The sequence below is a fragment of the Stylophora pistillata genome, chromosome 12 (genome assembly GCF_964205215.1).
Source record: "Stylophora pistillata chromosome 12, jaStyPist1.2, whole genome shotgun sequence".
NCBI classification, from domain to species: domain Eukaryota; kingdom Metazoa; phylum Cnidaria; class Anthozoa; order Scleractinia; family Pocilloporidae; genus Stylophora; species Stylophora pistillata.
The window spans coordinates 16,004,194-16,025,539 of NC_142530.1; the positions used below are offsets into that span (position 1 = coordinate 16,004,194).

General features: G+C 40.1%; 2 protein-coding genes across 5 annotated transcripts in view; both read left to right on the forward strand.

Annotated features, from left to right (window-relative positions):
• LOC111331846 (uncharacterized) overlaps positions 1-861 on the forward strand; it is a 15,221-nt gene extending 14,360 nt beyond the window's left edge. For both annotated transcript variants that reach the window (XM_022937045.2, XM_088741406.1), the window contains exon 4: positions 41-861. In XM_022937045.2, coding sequence (XP_022792780.1) covers positions 41-66 — 26 coding nt within the window. In that variant the 3' untranslated portion in view covers positions 67-861. The remainder of the gene's footprint in view (positions 1-40) is intronic.
• LOC148718990 (lactadherin-like) overlaps positions 1-19,918 on the forward strand; it is a 21,081-nt gene extending 1,163 nt beyond the window's left edge. Inside the window, exons 1-6 of one of the 3 annotated variants that reach the window (XM_088741385.1) lie at positions 14,742-14,901; positions 15,649-15,672; positions 16,711-17,337; positions 17,953-18,278; positions 18,813-18,951; positions 19,775-19,918. In XM_088741385.1, coding sequence (XP_088597511.1) covers positions 14,847-14,901; positions 15,649-15,672; positions 16,711-17,337; positions 17,953-18,278; positions 18,813-18,950 — 1,170 coding nt within the window. In that variant the 5' untranslated portion in view covers positions 14,742-14,846 and the 3' untranslated portion in view covers position 18,951; positions 19,775-19,918. Of the gene's footprint in view, positions 1-14,741; positions 14,902-15,648; positions 15,673-16,710; positions 17,338-17,952; positions 18,279-18,812; positions 18,952-19,774 lie in introns of those variants that run through there. The other 2 variants (XM_088741387.1, XM_088741386.1) reach the window with 2 other exon arrangements.
• The last annotated feature ends 1,428 nt before the right edge of the window (positions 19,919-21,346 follow it).

Below are 21,346 nucleotides of genomic sequence, written 5' to 3' on the forward strand. Positions count from 1 at the left end.
GTAACCGAGTCGCTCTTGGTTTTCTTTTTTCACGTGATAGGTTCAGAGGATTGGTGGACCAATTAGAGTAAAGAGAAGCAAAACAAATACAGTCCGAATAACTTTCAACACTCGATTAGATATTCCTCTAGAGCTGTAAAAACGTGGCCATTATGTACCCTGACCTAACCTTAGGAGATTGTTTAATCTGGACAATTTTCCTCATAGCGTTTTAATGAAACTTCCACGATAGAAACCTCAGAGTAATAACGAAAAAAATATCCATAACTTGCTGAGAATTAACTCCTGCTTACTGACCAATGTAGGTGCCCTTACTGGATGAATTTTCTCATTTACAATCCTTCTAGCTCAAGTTGAGCTTTTAGTAGAAAGTTACGGGTAATAGACTTCCCATTTTGCCAGCCAATTTTATCCAAAGGGAGGGTTAATAGTGAAATCGAACACTTTCGAAATTTAGCTGAAAGATAGTGGCGGACGAAAGCACCTAGCAAAAAGAAGCCAGCTCCTTACTTGTGCTCAAGCGCTCTGCCGTGAGTATCACAAGTCAAGTTAGCTTACAGTGCAGGCGTCTTTTTAAGGCGAGTTAGCGTTTTAAGCTTGTGATTGTTCTCCGAACTCCATGTATGATCTAGGGTCAAAGTGGACGGTAGAAATTACTAATGAATTACTCAACCAAATAGTTTTTTTTCCTGTCTGTTTTTCTTGCGGAGCAAAAGTAGAAGAGATTGGATGTTATGTGGTGGTTCCAAATTAAGATAATCTCTGATTAGTTAGTAAAAGAAGACGAAGTGCCTCTTAGGATTTACTTTTTCCGTTCAAAAGGTGGAGGGAAAATTAGAAATAAAATGAACATAAAAAAGAGCGTGCTGTTATCAGTTTTAGAGTCTTTACTAGTTCAATATTCTTCCGATATGGATCTAGATTGTGAGCCTGGTCTCCTTCAGAAACTAGCTTGTGGGAAGTTGCTCACTGTGTAGGTGCTCCCATACAAAACGATGATCAACACCCTTCCCTTGATTTTAGCGTTTAGCTGGAGAAAGACTATGTCGGGCTAGTGCCTTCCTGTCAAACGCAATTCCAGTTCGTAGCTGGCCTGCACTTCTATTTCAGTGACACCGGCACTGATTGAGAGGCTGGAACAGGCTATGCTGGAAAATAGAGTGACTTCCGCAAATAATTACTGTTGACGTCTTTCATAGCGCAGTTCCAATCGAACCTTTGCCATAAACGACTGATGCAGGCATTGATGCCGCCAAACGGCCACTTAATTAAGGACGTAATTCTGATATAATAAAGCGCACGCGTTTATAATACTTGGGGAAGGATTACATCTTTCATCAGTTCTTACGCCAGGTGTATCTTTTAAGTTCTTACACCAGGTGCATCTTTTAAGTCAAGTCACAAATGAAAACAGTGAAAAAGAAAACTTACCAAAAAAAAAGAAGTTATGCCAATATGTTTTCCGCTTCGGATGCAGCGATAACCCTTGAGGTACAAGTTTGAGGACTCTGGCATGGCTTAAATGGTACCACAAATGTGGAATCATTTGGGGTGGCTTTATAGCTTCACCCCCATCCTAGACTCAGCACTGCACTGATGAGGCCCAGAAGGCCGAAACAGTGTAATGTTGGTCGTGACTTTTGGATTACCAAGCAAATCTTCTAACTAGAGGTTAATTTGCCCTTTGGGCCTTCATTTACTTGCTTTTGATTATGGAATCTACTGAGAATTTAGAAGGGATTATCGAAGATATTTCTAACGCCGCGGATGAAAATGCTGGAAACTCGTCTATTGTCCTGTGGGGAATCATATGCGTCAAGAGCTGCCCGTACTTCTGGCACAAGTTCCATAATAGAGCACAACACGTGTTGCCTGTAGAGAATAACATGCCACAGCGGCCGAGAACCGCTCTCTTTACTCCAAAAAAATTAACGACTGCCCGCTCTGTATTCGACGCGCTGGCATTTTCGAAGATCGACCCGACTGACATCCAATGTTTGCAAAGAAAACTCAACGGCGAAGTGGTTGTTACCTTTAAGTCCATAACTTCAAAGGAAAACTTCCTTCGTTTAAATTCCCTACACATAAATTCGGAAAATTACGCCCTTCAAGATGTGGACAAGTCCTTAACTTTCCTGACGATTTACGATGCACCGTTTGAGCTGTCAGATTTGGCTATAATCAAACGACTGTCACCTTACTGCGAAGTGCTACATTACCGCCGTGGTCAACATTCTTACGCCCCTAATATCTATAACGGCCTACGTCATTATCGTGTACGTATGTGCAAGCCCATCCCCAGTTTTCTTCGCTTCGGCAAATTTCAAATCTTTGTCAAGTACAGCAGCCAGATTCCTACCTGCCGTAAATGCAATTGCCCCGGTCATTTTGCTAATGTATGCCCGAATAAGATATGCTTCAATTGCGATGTTACTGGACACGAAGCGCGAGAGTGCCCACGCCCAACTCTTTGTTCTATTTGCAAGCAAGAAGGACACTATGGTTTTAATTTCCAATACTCATGGGTCTCTACAGCGGTCCATAGCACCGCAACGAATGAATTGGAAGACGTACACATCGACACGTCTAATGACCAGCAATCAATTGATGAAAATCTTCCAATCGCTTCTGCTCTTCTGCCCAGGAAATATAGTAACGCAAAATCTTAAGCTCGAAAATCTTGCGCCCGAGAATCTTCCATCTAGGGACGAAAATCTTGCGCCCGAAAATCTTCCATCAAGGCCGTGTCCCATCGATGGCCGGGATGTAGTTTCTGGTCCCCTGCCATCGGCCGACAAGGCGGAGTGACAACTTTGATTTCCCGTAGAATTTCAGATAAAGTCATATCTTGGAAGAAAGACTCGCACGGCCGTATCGTCAGTATCCTGATAAGGACCAACGATGTAAAGCTGAACTTAGTAAATATTTACGCTCCCACCAATCCATCTGAACGAAAAGTGTTTTTCGACTCTCTACATTACTTTTTTATTCCATCTTCGGCGACTATCATTGGCGGGGATTTTAGCTGTTATGATAACGCTCTAGACAACTTTGGGGGCAATGTCTCTATTCATAAAGATTACGAGTCATTGAAAAGTGTTTTCACTCTTATCGATGTATGGCGTAAATTGCACCCTACTCAAAGGCAATTTACGTGGCTCAACTCCACCTCAACAATTGCGAGTAAACTCGATAAATTTCTCGCCTCTAAGGATTTGCTCTCCCCTGAGACGAAGTGTGAAATTGGTTCGAGATGACTTTTCTGAAAGCTACAAGAATGATGAGTTATAGTCAATTGTCCTTCAAGCCATTTAAGTCCGCGATTTCCTAAAACATTGGGGCTATATTGATTCTCATAAATGTGCCTACTGCTCTCGAAAAGAAACAATTGATCACTGTTTCCTTAATTTTTCCCGTGCTTAAAGTGCGGTCTTGTTTTTCTCCTGTGATCTCTTCCCTCCTTAGTAATTTCTTCCCCTCTTGTACTTCTGTTTTCTTTTTTCAGTGGGCTCCAGTCAGCCCCAAAAATGCGCGACTGGCCCGTTTTCTGCTCGAACCGATCTTGTATGGCATTTGGAAGTTTCGCAATAATGCTACTTTTCGCAATAAAAATGAAAATCATGAGGGTATAATCCGTTATACCACTACACTATCTGGACAACCATGCTGGCAACACGACAATCAAAGATGTGATTTACGTGATCAGAGACATGGTCTCCCGGGAAATTAAACTTTTCAAGGTGACAGGGTAGAGGAAGCCTAAAACCCCATATGAAACCCAACTAAGGATGTATTAAAGATACACGATCACGATCGAAGTCAACTTAGCGGATCACAAAGGAGGATCCAATTACGGATACAAGCTAATTTCAATTAAACAAATTAGTTAGTTAGTTATATATAATTAGTCAGTTAGTTATATATATATATATACATATATATATATATATATATATATATATATATATATATATAACCAAAATAGCGGAATGAGATCATCATCTACTAAAAGGTGCTCAATAGCAGGGCTAGAGCTATGGATAATTATACCTCAAGATTTAGGTTATTTGAACTTTTACTGCAACTCTGAGTTTCATGCCTCTTGCGAAGATGTCGGTTGCCTGACGATTGCTTCGCAAGAGGCATGAAACTCAGAGTTGCAGTAAAAGTTCAAGTAACCTAAATCTTGAGGTATAATTATATATATATATATATATAATGTGTGGTAGTCGGAAAAAAACAACTACATCCCTACAGACCTGTTTCGTGGTTGCCCACTCATCAGGGGATTTTAATGGTAGATTAAACCATGTTAATTGCTAATTAACATGGTTTATGCAGTGTGAAAAGTGTCAAGTCAGCTGTTGAGTAGGAGTGCTTTGTTTCTGTGTCGGCAGGAAGAGACGAGTTCGTTACGCTTGTTGAGTGTTGATAGGTCTGGGTGGCAGATGATTAGGAATTTCTCTTTAAGGCATAGGTTGCATCGTTTGCTTGAGCTGTTGTAGGGCAGGTGGGAAGATAGGGTGCACCATTTGATGGAATAATTGATGTTGTTGTCTTAAAGTGTCCAGATGTGTTTGCTGAGTTCTGTGGAGTTGCGGTGTTTTGCGTGTCGGAATGATGAGGTGTGGTTGTTGTAGCGCGACTTAAAGTCGTTTGCAGTGAGCCCGATGTATGTGTCTGTCGTGCTGTTGTCTTTACGTGTAATGGTAGCTTGGTATATGACAGATTGTTTCAATAGCTTGGTATATGACAGAGGCAGTTTCCGTCTAGAGGACATGAGTTTTTCTGTCGGCAGTTGCATTTCTTGTTATTGTTTGCGGTAGAGGTGTCGGTTGTGGCGGTGGCGTTAGTCTTTACGTGGGAGGTGAGGATTCTTTTGTTGTGGTTGTCGATGATTTGTTTTGTATTGTCCATGCAGCTGTAACTAATTTTGATTGTGTTTCTGTTGAAAATTCTGCGGAGCTTATGATCTTTGGGGAAGTGTTTGTCAATCAGCGCGAGGAATTTATGTCAGATGTTAGTGCTGGTGTTTTGGCTGAGGTTAAATGTGACGTCCAGGAAGTTGATTACTTGTTTGTTAGCTTCTATGGTGATGCGGAGACCGTTAGCGTTAAAAATGCGGCATATCTCTTTTTTGATATTTTCAGTGTCCCTGAGTGTGGCGTCGGTTGTGGCAAGCCCATCGTCTATCGTCTTGGGTCGTTTGGGGTGACCGTCTCGGTTCTCCCCCATCCTAGCATTAGCACTGCACTGATGAGGCCCAGAAGGCCGAAACAGTACTGTCTGCAGTTAGATATAGCTCTTTGGCATACAAAGCTTTGCTTTCATGTCCAAATTGAGCACTCTATCTAGGATGAGTCATTGCCGTTGCAATTGCGCATGCTCGCTAGTGTACTCTAGTTTGAGCACTCTGGCATGGCTTAGACGATACCACAAAGGTTGGGTCGTTTGGGGTGACCGCCTCGGTTCTCCCCCATCCTAGCATTAGCACTGCACTGATGAGGCCCAGGTCTCGCATGGTAAGTGTTGCTTCATACTCTTGTAGTTTGAAGTTGGTTCTGGTGTTTTTCGAGGTCTGAGTTGGATAAGTGAGTACCTGCCGGGAGGGAAAACTTGCGACTTTTTCCTCCCTGGCAGTGGTTGTTTTCTTTGGTTCCGTTTTGGTCGCCCATCCCTTTTTTTGGATTTCTCGGTCGATCTGAACTTGCTTTCCTTTTTGCTTTTTCTCTGTTTCGGTCACCCATCCCTCTGACTTGTCTTTGGGTTGGGTCCGAGTTTCAGCATGGTCGTGTCCTTTAATAGGACCATCGACGTTGACTGTCAGGGGCTCCCTGAGGAGGTACTTTTCTCGGAAGCGGTTGGTTTGTTGCTGGGTTTTTTTGACCGTGAGTCTGACCATCGGGTGGCTGCGGTGCAGGCATGTCCTGGCCGTGTTGCGAGAGTCACTTTTGCTGAGAACGGCGATGCTGCTAAGTTATTTTTTGAGGAGCTAGGTGTCATCAAGTTGGGTGATGTAGAGTGTAGGGTGGTTAAACCCCCTCCTCCTCCTCCCCAGCTTACTACTGTTGTAGTCTCTTGGTTTCCCTTTGAGGGATCAAACGACGCCATCAGCACAGCTTTGTCTGCATATGGTACGGTCAAATCTGTTCGCAATCAGGTTTGGCCCGGAAGGCCTTCAGTGTCCACCGGGTCACGCATTGTCCAAATGGTTATTAGGAATGTCATTTCACCGTTTATTTCTATCCGTGGCGTCCGCTGTAAAATTTGGTATAGGGGGCAACCCCTCCAGTGTACTACTTGTCATAAAGTTGGTCATAAGTCGGCGGAGTGTCCCCTTAGGGGCAAATGCTTCCGATGCCGTCAAGGTGGACATCTAGCTAGGAACTGTCAGACGACCGTGGGTGCTCAACCTGCTGTAGACACATCAGTAGAGATGGACATACCCTCGTCTGTAGCTCAAGAAAATGATGTGACAGCTGAGACAATTGCTCCCGTCCCTAATGACGTTGTTGCTGAGTCTGAAGAGTGCGATTATAACCTTGAGGCCAGCGAGGACCGTTTTCCAACCTGCACATCGGTTGACCAAGTACCATCAGACAATGTCTCCCGTAAACGCGCTGCTCCCCAGACTTCTCCGGTTTCAAAAGGAACTGTAAAGAAGCCTGCTACAACGGATACAACCCAGTCGATTTCCGTACCAGTCGCTAATAAGATAACCGTGCCACCCTCCGTTACGTCGGTCATTTCTTCCAAGTCCAGAAGTGAAATTCTCGAATTGCTATCCACACCTCCTGGCCTTTCAGGTGATAGAGTAGACCTCCTACGGTTAACATCACACCTTCAAGTTCCTCCTGGTTCAATTGCCTTTGTTCTCAACCCGCAAAATGGTCCTCCTAGACATGTGCTAAAGTACACTCCGAAGAAATAGTTTAATATTAGTTTAAAAATTTAAAACCTAAAAATGAAAACTAAAAAGTAGTTTAAGTTATTTAAGTTATCGAGTGTGTGTGTTCAATTTTTGGTGTGAGTGTGTTAATTTTTGTTGAGGTGGGGTTCGATTCCCCAGCGAGTTTGGTGTCTGGTGACCCTCGTTTCTGGTGGACCCCAACCCTAAGGCATTGCACGCAAGCCATGGGTGGGATTAGTCCTGTTGGTCGGCGGGCATTGCACACGCCCTTCATCGGGGGCCCGGCCGTCCACCTTAAACATAAAAAAACTGCACTGATGAGGCCCAGAAGGCCGAAACAGTACTGTCTGCAGTTATATATATATAGTTTGAGCACTCTGGCATGACTTAGACGATACCACAAAGGTTGGATCGTTTGGGTTGACCATATTGGTTCACCTCCATCCTAGCATTAGCACTGCACTGATGAGGCCCAGAAGGCCGAAACAGTACTGTCTGCAGTTAGTTATATATATATATATATATATATATATATATATATATATAGAAGTAGAAGCTTGTAAGGGGTCCCAGTTATATCCCGGTTAACTCAATCGGTTAGGGCGCCGGATTGTGTTGTGCGGGAGGTCGAGGGTTCGAGTCCCGGCCGGACTGATACTCATGGTCTTAAAATAAGTGAGGAGAATTTGCTACCTGTCGGTGTTACGAAAACTCCGACCCCTCGAAGTGCTCTCCAAACTTCCGAAGTGCTCCATAATTCGATAGTGCACAGCATAAAGCATGAACCAATTGTTTTATAACATAGCCGGTGGAATAATGCAACTAATGCAATCCGACACGAAAGACGGACAACAATATCAAGAGTGATTGTTCAGTGAAGCGAATCGTGACGGCGCTGATGCCTAGTCTTCTTTCCCGTTATTTTTCTCTTTTTCGGCCTCATTTAAGAACTCTAGCCCAAGGGTCGCAAAATTGTCTTCGTTTTGGGACTGGTGAGCCGAGTCTCTGTTTGTATCCATTATTATCGCGAAATATTTAAGAATTTTAACAGAGCGACAACAAGGATCTGTGCGACGAAGTACAAGAAAGTAAACAAACGTCCCTATCGGCTCGTCAAAACAGAGTTAATAGAGAGAACTCTGGTCAAAATCACTCCGCATTTTAATACTTTGATGTTAGAGCGAGTGCATTTGATCCAGTTAACTGTGAATGAAAAGCTCAACATTAACGGGAAAAATGAAGGAAATCGAAGCTAATAAAAGTCTAGTGTCACTCGAAAATGTTTTAATACTCAACGATCGGACAATTTCGCGAAACGTGCAACTTGTGGCCTTGTTTTTTCTGCTTGTTGGATCAAGACCCAGAAGGTCAAAATATACGCGGCATTACCAGCAGTGATCATGAGTCGAGTTTATCTCTTGGATTTTCGAGGTTTCTGAGTGTTTGGAGTCTGAGTTTTCGGGGTCCGAGTTTTCGGGGTCCGAGTTTTCGGGGTCCGAGTTTTCGGGATCTGAGGTCTGAGGTCTGAGTTTTCGGGGTCTGAGTTTTCGTGACACCCAGCATGAACCCACGCATTGGAAGCAAAAAGTTTTCGTTAAAATTTTATACCTTTCGGGATGTCCACGGTCATTTTCACGTATCCACATCAATAAATGATCACTTCGACCCATCATAAAAAGCAAAAGGGTTTGCAAAGAGACTAATCTAAAAGAATTCGCGAAGCTTTTGGACCTGCATCACGTGCAACAACAACAAACATACCGCGCAAAGCAACACTCCCCTTGAGCGACTTGGTTCAGGCTCGGCCAATCCCGGCATTCATTCTGACCCCAGTCTTATCAAAATCACGTATTCTTAGTTCTGGTGACCTTGAAAAGTGCCACGAAAACGAATCCCACACCAGCAAAACTTTTTGGTTTGAGGTGTAGCGAAGATTGCGTATAACCCAATTCTTTACTTCTATGAATTAAAAAGGAATACTCAGTGCTTTTAGAACACGAATCAACTTTCATAGAAAAGCAAACAAACGGAAATTTGCACGCATTCTTAACAGCACGTGCTCGGTAATATGATATCCATGACAAAAAAACAGTCGAACCTTGTTTCAAATTCCTAGAATCGTGTCTGTGTCGCTCACTCGAAAAGTTCCTTCTCTGAAAAAACAGTGTGGAGATAAAACGTACCTTCTTCGTCCATTCGGCCTTTTTTGTGCTCTGAAACTCGAATACTCGGTGGCGTGTTGCTGTAAAGCTGTCGAACACAGGATTTATAGTAAAGAACCTTGTTTCAAATTCTAAGAATCGTGTCTGAGTCGCTCACTCGAAAAGTCCCTTCTCTGAAAAAACAGTGTGGAGATAAAACGTACCTTCTTCGTCCATTCGGCCTTTTTTGTGCTCTGAAACTCGAATACTCGGTGGCGTGTTGCTATAAAGCTGTCGAACACCCTTGAATATGTCTTTCGGTGGGAGTTTTTCGCCATTTTCTTTCACCGCCAGAGCAACCGTGAAACTTTCTCAGATTCATCAGACCTTTTGTTAACTCTCAACCTTTCGATGCGTCTATGAGCCAAGTATTTTCACATAATTTTCAGTTTGGAAACTTGGCTTGACTAAGTTGCTAAGTTTGGGGTGCGTCTTATAACCGAGTGTGCCTTATAACCGAGAAACTACGGGTATTTAGACTTTCACAAAAGGTGTTGTCCAAGTGATGTTTAAAATATGAAAACCAACTATTTAAACGTTGTTTCACCTAAAAAAGGTATTTATCTTATGTCCAAACACCGACCAGAGAACAAGAGCGAGATAGACCCCCTCACAGGTAACACCCCACCGCTCTGTTTACTAAATAATTTCTCAGCCAGCGATTTTGGATATAGGCAGACTACTACGTTAGAAACACTTAAGAAAAAGTCTCTATAAGAATCAAACATCTTGGGAAATGAAAATTTTCAACCCCTCTTCAAATTTTGCATGCAGTTAGGCATTCAGGGGGGAAGCATGCCCCAAAATGCCCTATTTGAAGGTTGCAGCACTACTGTTGCCATGGTAACAACGACTGCTTCCTCGAGGCCTGAGGCCTCAATTTCATACAAAAACGTCTAAAAAACAAAGAGTAAAAAATATTTATTTCTGTATCTCAAGCTAAATACAATATTATATGTTGGTACTTCTACGATATATAGCGACATTATTTTTCTTCACTTTGATGCAGTCAATTTTCCCTGGAAGGGAATGTAAACACACCAATAGATTATTTATCTCGGTACAGTTTCGGTCATTTTTTATGTAGTATAAAACAGGGAAAATGTTTATCTGAATTTCTCCAAAAGTGCACTGATTCTGGAACTGAAACCACCCTCCTTGTTGGTCATAACATTCTAGTTTTTAGATATGTAAAAGTCTCTGCTGGCCGGCCTCTACGTTTTATAGTGGCAATTCGCGAACGAAGCTCAAAAATCATATTTGGCGATGTTTACATCTGATGTCCTCAACAACGAACGTCTCAGAAAAATGAAAAGAGCAAGGTTTGGAAAGAATGTTGTCTTATGAGCAATATCCCGAAGAGAAATCTCGCCTCTGGTTACCTTTTAAAAAAATTGATCAGCCTTCATGGAGGGCTACTCGACGTAACTACAAACATATCGTGTGCAAATCGTGTGCATATCATCCAGATTCCGAGTGCTGCACTTTCTTTAACGGGAATTTTATACTAGCATGTCATTTAAAACATGTTAAAGTCGGCTGATCTACACGAAACTATCCCATCACTGGTCATTTGTCATAAACATGTTCGTTTTCACGATGGCGTGACGCTGCATTTCTCAATGACGTTTCCATCGGTAGCCCCAAAGAAGACGAGAAATGGACATTTTTCGATATTTCAGCAGATATTCGCGCATTCTGAAGTAGAAACAACCAAAAAAAAGAAAACTTTTTCGCTTTGTGATTAATACTTGCGCAAAGCGTTTTCGACATTTTCAAAAAGAAGGCCATAAGTTTGGCTTTTCGAAACTCTTTAAACCATAGTTAATCGAGGGGACTCTTCGATTAACTATGTTTAAACTGAGAAGATATTAAAAAAATTAGATAAAGCGTCACTAAAATTAATCACACAGAGGCTAAATAAATGTGGTAATACTGTAAATTAGCTCTTCTTTCGCTTAAATAATACGAAGAGAATTCAATTCAACTTACGGCAAATAAATGTGATTGAAAAATGATCAACCAGTCTACGACACTCTGAGTTTATACAAAAGACAACATCGCACCAAAAACAGATTCACTAGATAGAAGTCTGTTTTGAAAATTCTCTTCTTTTCTTCAGTACACATATTATTCATATTTTTTGTTTTGTTTTGTTTTGTTTTGATTTGCGTTATGTCTTTACTTTTAAAAAAAGAGTGCTACAGAAGAGGGAGTGGGGGGGGGGGGGGGGAGGGGGAGGGGTCCTGTTGCTCTAAGTACCAACTGTTCTTAGTCAGCCCTAAGGTAAGAGTTCATTAATTGATATCGTGATACCCAGACCGCCCTTTGGTTTTCGTTTTTCAGGGAAAAATGCTTGGTGGATATTTCGTTATTTTCCTGTCTGTGTTTCATTAACCAACCTTGTAACCGCTGAGGATCATGGCAGGATAAAAATAACATTCGTGGCATGGGTCACAAAGGTTTCGTTTTCAAGAGAATGATAGTAGCAGCTCTTCATATCTGTGATAACCTATGTGAAAGGGAAGTTATCTGCCAAAGCTATAATTTCAACAAAAAAGAACAGATCTGTGAATTAAACTGACAACCACACGAAGGAAGCAAGACCCGAGAATTTCCGCTCAGACCCAGTGTAGTTTTATCAGTTCGTCGTTTGAACGGAAGAGGTAAGTATTAAGCCAAGAATAAATAATAAAGTATCAATATTTTTGGCATATCCAGCTGGACTCTACTTTCAGTCCGCGTTTTCTGATCTCCCGCGCTCATTGATATTAATTTCTGTATCATCTCTTATTATACTAATGAGATATTTTGATTCTTTCCGTTTTCTTCGTAGTTTATTTCTGTTAAAATGACTTCTTGCACAAACAGCTTTGATGTATGTGTAAAATATTGACAACAATTATTTAATTATTTAAAACGTTACAAGAAGGTTAGGGGAGGAAGAAAATGAAGCATTAGAACAATGGTATCGTTTATTCAACAACTTTCAAGAGACGACGAGTTAAGATTCAACACCAATCTCAATGGTTTTATACCACAATAAGTTTTGCGATCAAACAGCGTAAGAATTTGCACAGGCAAGCGATTCGGTATAATACGGCCGAATTATATTGGCGAGAGTATTTTTTGGCGCGAAATCAAGGTTAAGTTGTCCATTTAATAAGGAAAGCTAAGCGAGATTTCTATCGTGATTCCATTAGCTGCAACCTTCATAACCTTTAAAAACTTACGGAAAATAATCCACAACTTGGCTCCTTCTCAGTGTTCCAATCTTTCAAGCCATCTATTGGTCGTTGGAATAATTTATGACAGTCGTATTGATATTGCTAACTTGTTCAGTGCTTACTCTGTCAATATTGCTTCTTTAGTTGAGCTTAACAAAAACTCAAGTACGACTCCCAACTAGGATTATCTAAATGACTTGGCTAGATCCAAGCTTCCATTGGGAGCTTGTTTTACCATACCTCCAATTACATCTGTCTTTGTTCTTGATAGTCTTCGTCATCTACCTACTGGAAAAGCCGTCGGCTTAGATGGACTTAGTGGGTATTTTCTGAAATTATCGGTTCTTCTATTGCGTCTTCACTAACAACAACTTTTAACCTTAGCCTCTCATCGGATTTTTTTTCCTGTTCTTTGGGAAAATGCTAAACTATTTAGCCTCTATTTAAAGACGGTTCTCTACTTGACCGCTCTAATTATCAACCTATTCCTGTTCTCGCTACTCTAGATCTCTCTAACATTCTTGAACGCCATTTATACTTCATTTTGTGACTTTCTTACTGAAATGATCTGCTCTCCGATTCCCAGTTTTGCTTCAGAAAGTCTCGCTCTTGCAAGCTTGCTGTTAGTGCCTTATTGATCGACTTCTCAATAATATGGCTGTTGATCTTTCACTGTTCTGAGATTTACTTCTTACCTCTCTGACCGTTTTCAATGTATTAACTTTGAGGGTACACCATCTGACCTTCTCCCTGCATCTGTCGGTGTCCCGCAAGGAAGCATGCTTGGTCCTCTTTTCTTTCTATTATTCATGAATGACCTCCCTTTATTTCTCCCAAAGAACGCTACTCTCACTATGTTTGCTGATAATACTTCTATAACTCAATCTAGCTCTACTGTTCACGAGTTTAATGCTCGCCTTAATCTTGACGCTTTTGACGTATTTGCATGGGTCAATTCTTTGACATGGCCCTCAACACGTCTAAAACTAAATCCATCTTGATTACGCCTTAACAGAAATTTTATCGTCTGAATAATCATTCTATTAATGTCATGATTAATGGGAAGTTAATTGAACAAGTTCAGCATGCTAAACTGCTTGCTGTTACTCTTGATTGCACGCCATCTTACATGGCAGAAACGCATTGATAATTGTAAACAGTTGTAAATTGTAAACAGTAGATTGTATGATCTTGAGAAGGATCAAACCATTTCTTTATCATCACTGCGCTCTACGTTTCCTGTACTCTTATTCACTATTCTTCATAATCCTGATGCTCCTCTTTGTCTTAAATGTAAATTGAATTCTTTTCTTGCGTTCATTCAACTGGTTTGCGCACCAGAGCTTGCGCTTTTAATCCTCAAGTTCCTTTCCCGCGCTCTAATTCTGGAAGTGCACATTTGCTTATTCTGCTGCCACCCTTTGTAATTTCCTTGACTCTGATCTTAAGCATATAGCTTGTGTATCTCCTTCTTGTACTATTTATTCATCTAGATTAAATAATCTCAAGCATAAAATTCTTATTTTGTTCCTTAACTTTGCTAGTAATGTTTCTCATCTTGAAGAATTAATATGTTATGATTTTCGTTTTTCTCTTTATTGTAATTGTTTCAGAAGGTAATTTTTTTTTTTATATCATGCGATATCTACGTTAAAACATGCATTTTTCTAGTTTCTCTCGTATTAAGTCGTATTCCTGATTAGTAATTATTTTCTATGTGTAATTTGTACTGCTGTGAAGACCGTAAGTTGGATAACTCATTGGGTTAATTACGTCACCTTCGTTAGATAAAGAATATTGTATTGTATTGTATTGAGAGAATATTCTGAAGACGCTCTAGCATCAAGGCAGTTAACGTTGTACATTAAAGAAACTTTTTTGATCCGAGATTCTTGGTACCTTCTGCATACTGGAGTTGCTTCAATTATTTACCCCTAACATCCCAACTCAAAATTTAAAGTAACTGGGTCACAACTAAGACTATTAAGAATGTCTTAATGATTAGATTTTTTTGCCAATCATCATTAACACAACATTTACTCTTTCACCGACCGTGTACATAGAGACTAATTCTATTTGCATGTTTTGAATCATGAAACTTAGATTGATGAAATTTAAAACAGGCAATTTGTCATGTCCTTCGTACCGGTTACAATTCAATGGTATTATGATTGATTTTTGAGGTAAATTGTAGAAACTTTGTTGTTTTGCGGGGCAGAATAATTGATAAAGTTTGCCATCGTTTCTGTTCGTGTTCTTATTTGAACGCATTTGTTTGAACACATGTTTCAGGTGGCTCAAATATTAAAGTCTTTTGAAATGACAGTTAGCAATACTGAGTAAATACAAGCTTTTTGCCTAAGGAAAACATTAACCATTACTCGCTAATGATGCTTAGGTTTATTTGGCCACTCGTGACCACGCTATCTAATATCTCAGATCGAGTCGAGTTGAACTCAAGCAAGAATCCTACTCAGTGCGTGAGTTTGTTTTACAACACTTACTAATATGTTGCTGATTTCTATCGTGTTCCTTCCGCTCGTTGTAAATGTGAATGCTCAAGGTAATTACTTTGTTATCAGTGTTTTTTAGTTCAAAAATGATTTCTGATCGAATCAAAAACAGCCTCCTGAAGTTATTCTAAAAATATCATATTGAGCTTCATAAAGCTTAACTTATCGATCAATTTTGTTGGAAATCAACCTGTGGATGCAACATTCATTTCAAAGCTATGTCAATTACAAATTTTTTTTACATTTATAATAGTGTTAGACTGTGGACAATTTCTATGATTTAGGGTGCTAGTCTGCTTTTCTATTGTGAAGAAATTGAAAAGAAGTTACTTTGATTCTATCATGAGGAAATTCAATCCCGACAGCTTTGGAATTGATATGACATATTTTAGCTTTTTCATTAATTGAACATTATTGTAGTTTTACAATTATATGACTTTAGTTTATTACTCATAGGGCCATAAGAAAGACTAGTGACAGTCTTTAGCTGTAAATTATGCCCCCTATCAAGTGTATTTATGTGCTATCCTGCATCAGAACGAACCGACCCCAAAAGAAAAATTCATCCATGTAGGAAATAATCTATTCCTTAATGGCTTCAATGGTGGCTGGAAAAATCGTTTATCCTTGCCAACAAAACTGATCTAATAATCAGCCAAATCGTATTACAATAAATGCACTGCATCGTGAGAATAACCGTAAGTGAAATAAAAATTTTAAAATCAATCCTTTCCTTGCCTTTTTATTAAGTTGCACCTTTTTGCTGACTCTGTTTTTTGTTTTATATTATTATACAGATGAATGTGGACTAGAGGTCCCAGGTCAGTCAATTTAAAGTAAAATTGATATATTCAGTGTCCATCTCAGTTAACTTACTTTATTAACTGCCTAGCGCCACTCGGCTGAGAATATTATTCGATTCTAATCTAGTGAATTCCAAATCTGTCGGCATCACTGTGTTTAAGCAACATGCAAGGCTTTGTTGTTATCACAAACCTCACGAGTTTTAATAAGCTTTCAGATCGATTTCTAAGTTATTTATCAAAAACTGAGTGTAACAAGCATGTAAAGTCACCGTTCGCCGGCCAACGATAAATTAATGGCGAAAACTTAAACGGTAACTTAGCACGAGCAAAATCTTTCCTTGGTTTTAAAAACTACAGAAGCTTCAGCAAGGCAGGTTCCATTTGAAGAAAGATATATAGGATGATCTATTATACTTTTAATAAGTTAAATCTGAAAATTGCAATTATGAATCATAACCATATTACTTATGCCTTAACCAATATTAACTTCGCTTAAGCTGGGAGGACAGCCAAAGTCTTCCTAATTTTTCATAAAATGCTGTCGGAACTGAACGACTTAAAAGCGGCACTGTGATTGGTCCCCTTTGCCCTCCATTGCTCTCGCCTATTGGCCAATCCTTAGACAAAACAGCTTTGGATCGGTGCGGGGCTTTCTCAAAGGCAGGAGTGCTAGTGCGCCTATGGATTGACTCTGAGTTGTATATATTCGTAATACTTCCAGATTAAAAGTAAATAGAGGATCTTACACGGCCGCTTGGAGATGCGAAAATTCTCTCCTCGTGTTGAAAAACATCGAGTAAGCGAGGCGAACATGTAGTGGGTGGCATTTAATATACTATTTAGCAAAAAAATGAAAATGAAAAACCAAACCATTTCACCTTCGCTGCGAAAGGTGCGTATTATTGTCTAACCTAAGGAACGGTGTTATTTTCACCCGCGAAGATAACAGGCTAATTTCACGCATGAAAATATCACGTTTTCGCACGAGATCTCACCTCTTGTTTTATTGGTCTTTACATGATAAAAATTGACTCATTTCTTTTCAAAATCCAGATCCTATTGCCCTGTATCCTCTCGATGCTGTTCATGGAACTAAGGAAATCCAAAACAGAGTAGGGGCCGGAGTTCCTAGCAATGTTTATCCTGCGCCAGGACCGGAGGGAAATATTGACGGCTCTTACGAATTCCTCGGACTTGGCAACAACTATATTGAGTTTCCAAATGGTGGATTATTGGATGCTAGGAACTCCATAACGATGCTGTGTTGGTTGATGCCGGGTGGCCAGGACGGACCCCTATTCAACTACAGGAATTCTGGAAGTTGGGGAGTCCATCTCTGGGTTGTCGCCGGCAAACTTTTTGTACGCTTTACTAGGAGAAATTATTCATTTACGACTGCTCTGATACACACTGAACTAAAACCAGAGGATGGATGGAAGTTTGTTGGCGCTTCTTATGACAGTGCATCTGGCGACGCCAAATTGTGGGTTGACGGAAACGAGGTCAAGAAATTAAATATTGGTACAGATCTTGACTTAGCCACACAGGACAGTGTTAGAATGGGGGTAAAAATTGGAGACAGAAGGTTCTTCAAGGGAAGGATTGCCCAGATGCAGGTCTACGATGTAGCTTTGTCACAGGAGCAAATACAAGCCATAAGATCCAAGACTCAGGTTTTAGGTACAATAGTAATCTAAGTCATTGGTTGACTTGTTCAACATTTTACAATGGTGACATTCTGTTGTGTTCAAGCGTGGGCGGGATATTTACTCTCGCGGTACCTCTCACATTCCTGGAGTATAAATGGAAACCAGCAAACTTTTAAGGCGGTCTAATGAAATACTGTGGGGGGAAGGGAAACATATAATGCCTCGGCATCCCTTCCAGGGGATGTACTATTACTCCCAATCACCTAATAAGGAGAGTGGGATAGGCCCCAGGCTTCTTATGAGCCACTTCACCCATGTGAAGACTTTACTTTATCACTTGCAAATCGTTTTTCCTATTTTCTTTCTTCACTTTCATATTTCTCTCTCTAAAATCGAACAGTTACCGTGTAAAAAAAAAAAACATACGAGCCCAATAGCAAGTGAATCTTAATAAATCAGAAATTAATCATCGATTATACATAAATTGTTCATTGTTAGTTATTATCATTACACTAATCATTCATAAAGTAATGACCGATGCGAAACTGATTACTTATTAATTATAGATATTGAGCTTTGAGCTTGTATAACAATAGACTGAAGCTACTGCATTGCTATCTCTGTGTCTTTCCCACATCTTTCCCAGAATGTCAGAAACCCTTAGGAATGGAAATAGGATTCATTACAGACGCCCAAATTACTGCTTCTTCCCAATGGGACGCGAACCATGCTGCAGTAAATGCCCGGCTGCACTTTAAGGCCGGCGGAGGAAAGCAGGGGGCTTGGTCAGCGGCTGCTAACAATAAGAATCAATGGCTCAAAGTGGATCTACGCTCCGTAACCGACATTAGAATCATAGGGACCCAAGGAAGGAACAAATATAGTCAGTGGGTGACAAGTTTCAAGTTAGACTACAGTAATGATGGAGGCTCCTTTCAGCATTACAGAGATCCGGGAAGCAGCACAGATAAGGCATGCAATGAAACATTTGACCCTAAACGCTTTGAAAAGTTTCCCTGTCGGCTTTTTAGTTTCCAGGTCTTACAGACGGCAGCCTGTGGGCTCGATAAAACCAGAATAAATTCAAGCTTTGAAATGCGAGAATATTTTGAATTTCGAACGCTACTCAGCCCAAATGAACAACAATACTGCGAGTTGGTGTAATATTTGCAGTGAATTACATCATTTTTGTATGATAAACTATCTTTGATTCCTGTCCCACTTCTGCCGTAATAACTTTTCAAATCCAAACGGAAGCTTAAAGAATAATGTGGTGATGAGGATTGTCCTTACCGGACCTGACCATTTGACGATTAGATACCTTTCACACCGACGCAGTTTTGTTTGAAAACTGTTGCTTTTTCAAATGTTTTCGTCTTTTGTTCACCTAGAACGCCGGCCGAGTTAGTAATCTGATAATCGATAATCGATTATTTACCATAATCTTTTGCAAGTTCAGATTAATCTTTGGAATGTTATGGTTTTTAAATTCCCTTCTCTATTCAGGTTTTTGCAGCAAACAATGACAGAGACACTGTCGTATATCACAAGTTAACCTTTCCCATGAAGGTGCGTTACATCCGGGTTATTCCATGGACTTGGCATAACCACATTTCAATGAGGATGGAGCTGTACGGATGTTAAGGTAACTTGTTAAGGGTTAGCACGAAAATAGAGCCCCATTCGACTGCCAATCAGAACAAAGGAGAATGAGATATCGGGCCTATGAGAAATGAGAGTGTAAAGCAAGCAAATTGACCCGAGCGCGGGAAGATGTGAGTAACCGAGTCGCTAGTGCTTTAACTTTTTCATCGTATTGGCTAAGAGGGCAGTGTATATTTTTGGTCCACCAATTAGAGTAAAGAGAAGCAAAACCAATACACTCAATTGAAATTTCCTCTAGAGCAATAAAAACATGGCTATTATGTATTCTGACCTACCTAAGGAGGCTGTTTAATTTAGACAATTTTTCTCAGAGCGTTTTAATGTAACTTCTGCACTAGAAAACCTAAGAGTAATGACGAAAAAAAGGTATAACTTGTTTAGAATTAACTCCAGCTTACTGATCAATGGATGGATTTTCGCATTTACAACTCCTCTTGCTGAAGTTGGGCTTTTAGTAGAAAGTTACCGGTAATAAACCTCACATTTGGCCGGCCAACTTTATCCAAAGGGAGGATTAATAGTGGAACCGAACACTTTCGAAATTTAGCTGAAGGACAGTGGCGAAAGAAAGCACCCTGCAGAAAGAAACCAACTCCTTACTTATGCTCAAGCGCTCTACCGTAGAATATCACAAGTCTAGTTAGCCTGCAGTGCAGGCGTCTTTTTCGGGCAAGTTAGCGTTGCAAGCTTGTGATCGTTATCCGAACGCCATGTTTGATCTAGAGTCAAAGTGAACGGTAAAAATTACCAATTAATTACTCAACGAAATAATATTTTTCTGGCTGTTTTGAATTTTCTTGCAGAGCAAAAGTAGAAGAGGTTGGATGTTATGTGGTGGTTCCAAATTAAGATAATCTCTGAGTAGTTAGAAGATGAAGAGCCTCTCAGGATTTACTTGTTCCGTTCAAAAGGTAGAGGAAAATAAAAAATTAACTGAACATGAAAAAGCGTCTTGTTATCAGTTTTAGAATCTTTACAAGTTCAATATTCTCCCGATATGGACATAAATTGTAAACTTGGTCTCCTTCCGAAACTAGCTTGTGGGAAGTTTCGCACTGTGTAGACGCTCCTACTCAAAACGATGATCAACACGATTCCCTTAATTTTGGTGTTAAGCTGGAAAAAGACTATGACGAGTTAGTGCCTTCCTGTCAAACGCAATTCCCGTTCGTAGCTGGCCCGCTCTTCTGTTTCAGTGACACCGGTACTGATTGAGGGACTGGAATGGGCTATGCTGGAAAATAGATTGACCTCGGCAAATAATGACTGTTGACGTCGTTCATAGCGCAGTTAAAATCGAAGCTTTGCCATAAACGACTGATGCAGGCACTGATTCCGCCCAATGGCCACTTGTTTCAAAAGGCAGCTGGAGAAAGAAATACAGCCGCCATCTTAATACTCCTTAAGGACGTAATTGTGATGTAATAAAGCGCACGCGTTTATATTACTTGGGGATGGATCGTTACAAAAAAGATTGAGATAGACATGTTTAATCAGTTCTTACACCTGGTGCATCTTTTAAGTCAAGTCACAAAAAAAAACAGTGAAAACGAAAACCTATCAAAAGAGAATTATGCCAACGATAAACCTTGAGGCACAATATCATTAGGACCCTTCTTTTTCCCGCCTCGTGAATTTTTGTTTGCCAGATTATTAACTTCACGGTCTAATTAGGCAGAATATTATTACGAATTACAACAATATTTCATTGTACTGGAGTCAGTGAAAAACCACGAAATCGACAAGACACGAAAGCATGCCCTCTTTGTCTTGGCCGTCTTAAAAACCAAATTATGACAGTGTCAGCGAAAAAGCAATGAAAAACATGTAAATAAAACAAATTTATAAATTCATGCGACCAATCTCCAAAGACACAGGTAACAATGGTTTAAGGAACAAATACTGGTGGACGAACAAAAAGGAGACAATGAGATATCTATTTTTTACGTCCACCAACATGGTGGCAATGAGGTAACGCGCAAACCACCTATATCCTCTCTTACGTGTATGCTAATATGGCATTTTATCCATAAACGAGAAATTATTTGCATATGACAAATTGTCCGCCTATATTCACTAGAATGCTCTTATTTTCTTTATTATCCCAAAGAAATTAAATTTGCGCTCTCTCAAAAAAAAATAAAAGCTTTGTACAATTAAACTTTCTCAAAACAATGACATTTCCGCCCATCTTATGAGACCATTTGCACTTCACAATTTAACCAACCGTCGAAAAGGTTTGTCTTCTTCCCTGAGCCTCTCAGGATTTACTTGTTCCGTTCAAAAGGTAGAGGGAAAATTAAAAATAAAATTAAAATTAAAAAAAAAATCGTGCCGCTGTCAGTTTTAGAGTCTATACTTGTTCAATATATATG